The 4,995-nt window shown below is 47.4% G+C and overlaps 1 protein-coding gene across 1 annotated transcript; it reads right to left on the bottom strand.

Annotated features, from left to right (window-relative positions):
• Positions 1-463: 463 nt before the first annotated feature.
• On the bottom strand, positions 464-4,107 carry GPR150 (G protein-coupled receptor 150). Its single transcript, XM_087715728.1, has one exon. The coding sequence runs from the start codon at positions 3,641-3,643 to the stop codon at positions 2,303-2,305; it is 1,341 nt and encodes a 446-aa protein (XP_087571854.1). The 5' UTR covers positions 3,644-4,107; the 3' UTR covers positions 464-2,302.
• Between the last annotated feature and the right edge of the window lie 888 nt (positions 4,108-4,995).

Genomic DNA, 4,995 nt, shown 5'->3' on the forward strand with positions numbered 1-4,995 from the left:
ACACTGATTTCAATATTAAGAAGATGGATTTTGTCCTGATCAGTACTTGTTATCAATGATTCATTTTAAAGTCTGTGGAGATTCTCAATCATTCAGGTCATGGTTGTCCCAAAGGTGCTTTTCAAAAGGCACCTGGACTTTCTTAGCTTTTTTCCTTAAAAACGTTCCACTTCTCATCCAAGAAGCTTCTTCATTTATCTGAAAAAGAAGAACTGAAGAAGCTTCTTGGATGAAAAGTGAACATGTTTTCAAGGGAAAAAAATCAAGAACGTCCAGTTTCCTTTTGAAAAGCACCTTGAGGATTGATTTCAATCAACCTTAGTAACCCTTCTGGGGTACATTTCCAGTACAAATATGTTTCCATATCGTGGATTTGATTTTATCCATTTTACATATTCTGTTTTTTTTCTGTTTTTAATGTACCATTGCAGCCATTCTAATGCCATTCGATATAGAGTGGTTAAAACAAGTCTGGTTAAGAGCACCTGCACAAAGATTTGTTGTACTGTACCTCTTTAATATGGAAATCTATTATGAAAAACTAGGGGGAATATAAGTAGAATATTAACTTGCCATATTATAGTCAATTCAGAAGCATATTGTTAAAAAATGACTAGGATGAACTACTTTTGATACTGCTTTATAGTCATGTAGCGAGAGGACTGCAAGTCTAAGCTAAAGAAAACATATTTCCAAGAAATTTTGCTTAAATCTTATAGCCTTCCTTCAACTTTAGCTTTCAGAAGTAAAAATACTGTTACACTATCTGCAATTGCCAATGTTTGTTGCTTATCAACAAGACATACATTAATAGCTAAAGTAACACAACTAATATTTAATTGCAAAGGAGATGAATTTCTATAAAACATTATTGAAAGCTTTCAGTTTCTGCGTTTATATCTGTGGATTTTTGTCGTTGTTTACACATGTGCACATATCAATAATGCAACCTTTACTGGGATTCATAATACATATTAGGTCAATATATAAGTAAAACCCTTTACAATGAACAGAAAGGACTCTTATTATAATAAACTATATCTCATTTTATATTGGACATTTATTTGCAATTAATATGTAGAATATGACAAAATAACAGAAGGCATTAATAATACAATCTCTTTGCATAGCAACAAAAGTAACCCTCTTGTTTCTCTACCTGTCTGGAAATATGAAAAATAAAACTAGTATGTGCTGTATTGATGGTTCATGCCTAGATTGGCATATATTTACGTAGTCTAAGCAAGGATTGAATTTCTCTGTGTTTGATTTGAACACAAACCAAGAATACCCTTTGGGGCAGAAACATTCTGGGTTGGGAGATAGCAAGGAAAATGCCAGGTAATTGGAAAGAGCTAAGTGAAAAAGAGAGAATGAAATGATCAGGGGAGGGCCAGGGGATTGGCTGACAGAAGTACAGCAGCATAGCAGTAAAGGCTTCAGGGAGATTGGTGGATGGGCTGGCCCACAAATTGTGTAGAGAAAGGGAGACAAGGCCAACATGCAGTAACATTTCCTGCTTGCCAGTAAGATGCTTCCATAGCTTTGGACAAAGTCGGACAACCACAAGCCCTACAGTGTTCTGTCTGGCTGCTCTATGACCTACCCAGAATTGTTTGACTAAGCTTACAAGTATTTGTTGTGTGCACAAAACAAGCAAACACAATTTCCAGTTTGTGTACGTCCATAAATATTACAAAGTACAAGGAGAAATGTCTGAATTTAGTGAATGCCACAGATTAAACAGCTTACATCATGTGTTACACTCCGTTGTGTATAAACAGAAACTTGTTGTATCCAACAGATTTTGGATGCAAATTACTGGAAGTGCGAACAATCCCATTTGCTTTGAACATTGACAATAGAGTAAAATGAACAAAACCTCAGACAGCCTGAAGACATCTAGTTGAGATATTCTGATATTCCACATCAGCACTTATGATAAGAGCCAGATCAGTAAAAATAAAATTCATTTGCAATGGTAATGTAGTTTTATATGGACTTAAATTCTTATAACTGAATAGGCAATTGGAAAGAACTACCCAGCTCAAAGTGGGCTCTTGAGCAAGTGCAGTGTCTTTTCTTTTCTTCCTTTTTTCAGGGAGAAAAGCCTTTGAACACGTGATCTGCAGGCAAGCAAGCAGCTGGAATCTTCTATTTTACTCTTAACTTGGTGGAGCACATTGTATTAAAAGCCCAAACAGATTTAAGGCCATCCTAATTGTCCAAAGGTCCTTTCTCCTTCTTTTGACCTTCTCTATGTGGATTCTAATGCAGCCTTCTTCAAAGTCGGCTCTCGGTCTTAGAATCTGCTCTCGCCAACAACCCGGCTCTCCTCCTTCTCTAGCTGGCTGGATGTTGCGATGGCAGGCGTCTTCGTTTGGCAAGGGCAGAGCCAAAGTTCAGCACGATCCGCGGCCGCCCGTGGAGAGAGTCGCTGCCGGGGGCGAGCTTGCCGTCTGGGTTGTCCATCGGGGCACCGGCAAAGGCTCCGCTGGAGCCGGCGCGCCCAGGGCCGGTAACTGTGGAACAAGAGGCAGACGTAGGGATTGACGGCGCTGTTGGTGGCTGCCATCATGCTGCTCAGGGTAGTCCGGGCTTCGTGGGTGGCGACCTCGGGAGAGGCAAAAGCGAAGCCCAACTCCAAAATAAAACGCGGGAAACCGCAGAGCGCGAAAAGCGCGGCGAGCGCCAAAGTCAGCTGCAGCGCCCTAACTCGGGCGCGGGGCAGGCTTCGGGGCGCCGACGGCGAGCGGGACGCGCACTTGGAGATCGGCAGAAGCCGCAGAAGTAGCGGCGGGCTGGGGCCGGCGGCGCCAGGCAGCTCAAGGCGACAGGGTCCGGCGCTGCCGCCGGGACCCTCGTGCGACGGCTCCTCCTCCTCGGATCCAGAAGCGCCGAGGGTGGCGACGATGCGGCTGCATGTCCTGACCAAGAGGCAGGCGGGAGCTACGAAGCCCGTGATGGCTTCGTATACGGCGTAGACCTGTCCGTGCCATCGGGGCAGCTGAGGGAAGATACTGAGGCAGCGGCTTCCGGCTTGCGACGGGGCCAGCCTGTAAACGAAGAGTTGAGGCAGGGCAAGCAGCAACGCCAAGAGCCAGCCCAGCGCGGCTAGGGCGCTCCGGGCGAGCACGAAAGGCGGCAGCGGGTCCTGCGGGGGCGGAGGGCCCGTGGCTAAGCGCTGTCGCTCGAGCGCGATAAGAACCAGCATGTGCGACGGCGCCAGCAGCCCCGAGCCTTGAAGAAAGCGGAGCAAGCGACAGGTGGCGTCTCCGGCCGCCCACCCCGCGTCTCCCGGCTCTGCAACGCGCTCGTCCTCTGCTGGAGGCAGCTGGGAGAGCAACACCAGCCCGCAGCCGTAGAGATCGGCGATGGCCAAGTGCGCCAGGAGGAAATCCATCTTCCGCCGCCTCCTGAACCGACCTCCGCAGCAGCACCCTCCGCAGCGGAGCCGATACAACAACAGGCAGTTGCCCACCAGCGCCAGCAGCATGATCACGCCCGCCCCGATGGTCTGCGCAGGCTGTCCGGGCAAAGCCCAACGGGAGGGCAAAGAAAGGTTTAAGTTCCAGGCGGGATGCTGAAGGCTGGACAAGTTGGCTCCCGGGGTTTGGCTGTCTGGCTCGAGCGCATCAGCCATGGCTCCCTCTGGCCGCCAAAACTGGGAACAAACTTTACTCTTAGAAAGCAGCCGCGCGGATTGTGTGTGGATGGACGTGCCTCGGCAGCATATATAGGGGCTCTGCCTGTCACCTGGCACTCACCGTGGGTGGGCACTCCACGAGAGGTAGAGCCTTCGCGCCTGTGCTCTGCCCACCCCTCAGCCTCCCCCCCACCCCACTTCAGCGACAGTCGCAGTCTTTCACACCCACCTGAAGTGAGCCCAGGTTTCTCCGCACACTTTGTGAAGCTGCCTTTCACATCTGAATGAAATCATCCCCTTAACCCTCCCTCCCCCTTTCTTCCACAGACTCCACTGCTTGTTTGCTTGCTTGGTGGTGTATCTGCCAAAATATGGCCGTGCATCTGAAACCTGTTGATAAGGATTTTTTTTATTAGTGATTTGATTTGTATTAAAATCTGTTGAAGATTTGTAGTTGCCTTTACTAGAAAAAGAATCACATGTTTTCCTAAGCGTGTCAGAGGGGGGAAAAGTACCAACTGATTTAAAAAAACTGAGATATAATTTGATTTTAAAAAATTAGCAAGTTAAGTTTTTTTTTTCAATAGTGCGCGTGTGCGCACACACACACACACACACACCACACACTGACCAGGTCCTAAGCTTTTGGATAAAAATGTTAAACCTGTTAAAATAAGTGCAACTGAACTGAATGGAATTTACTTCTGAACATCCATATATAGATTAGATTATAGCTTTATTGATTAGCCTATAGGCCAGTGATGGTGAAGCTTTTGTGGCTCATGTGCCAAAAGCAGGAGGAGTGCAGGGGGATCGTGTGCGGGTGTGCCATACCCACAATGCTATGCGCATGACCTCAGCACGCATTCACGCACGACCAGCGCTCCCCCCCATTTTTGGCGTGCTTTTTTCGCCCTCCCCAGGCTCCAGAGGCTTTATAGGAACCCGGGGAGGGCGAAAACAGCCTCCCCCCCCCCACCAGAGGCCTTCTGGAGGTTTCAGGAGCTTCCCTGGAGCCTCCAGAGTGCAAAAAACCGGCCCTATGGGCAAACTGGAAGTTCGGGAATGGACTTCCAGTTTGCTCGCAGGGAAGTTTGTCTTCAGGGAAGCCTCCAGAGGGCAAAAAATGGCCTCAAAAGAAGGCTGAAGTCAGCTGGCCAGTGTGCCTCATGTGCCCTGACAAATGGCTCCGTGTGCCACCTGTGGCATGTGTGCCATAGATTCGCCATCATGGCTATAGGCTGTATCAAAGCACAAGGTTCAAACACATATTAGCAATAAAATCCTATACAATTTAAAATAAAGAGTAAGTCATGTCTAAGAGTAAGCTGCTAATATAACTTTAGCTT

This window comes from Thamnophis sirtalis, unplaced genomic scaffold (genome assembly GCF_051295495.1).
Source record: "Thamnophis sirtalis isolate CommonGarterSnake01/CBP01778 unplaced genomic scaffold, rThaSir2_p1.2 scaffold_5, whole genome shotgun sequence".
Taxonomy (NCBI): Eukaryota; Metazoa; Chordata; class Lepidosauria; order Squamata; family Natricidae; genus Thamnophis; species Thamnophis sirtalis.

Bases quoted from the DNA above. Each gene is read 5' to 3' on its own strand.
- GPR150 (XM_087715728.1), bottom strand. From the start codon at position 3,643: ATGGCTGATGCGCTCGAGCCAGACAGCCAAACCCCGGGAGCCAACTTG.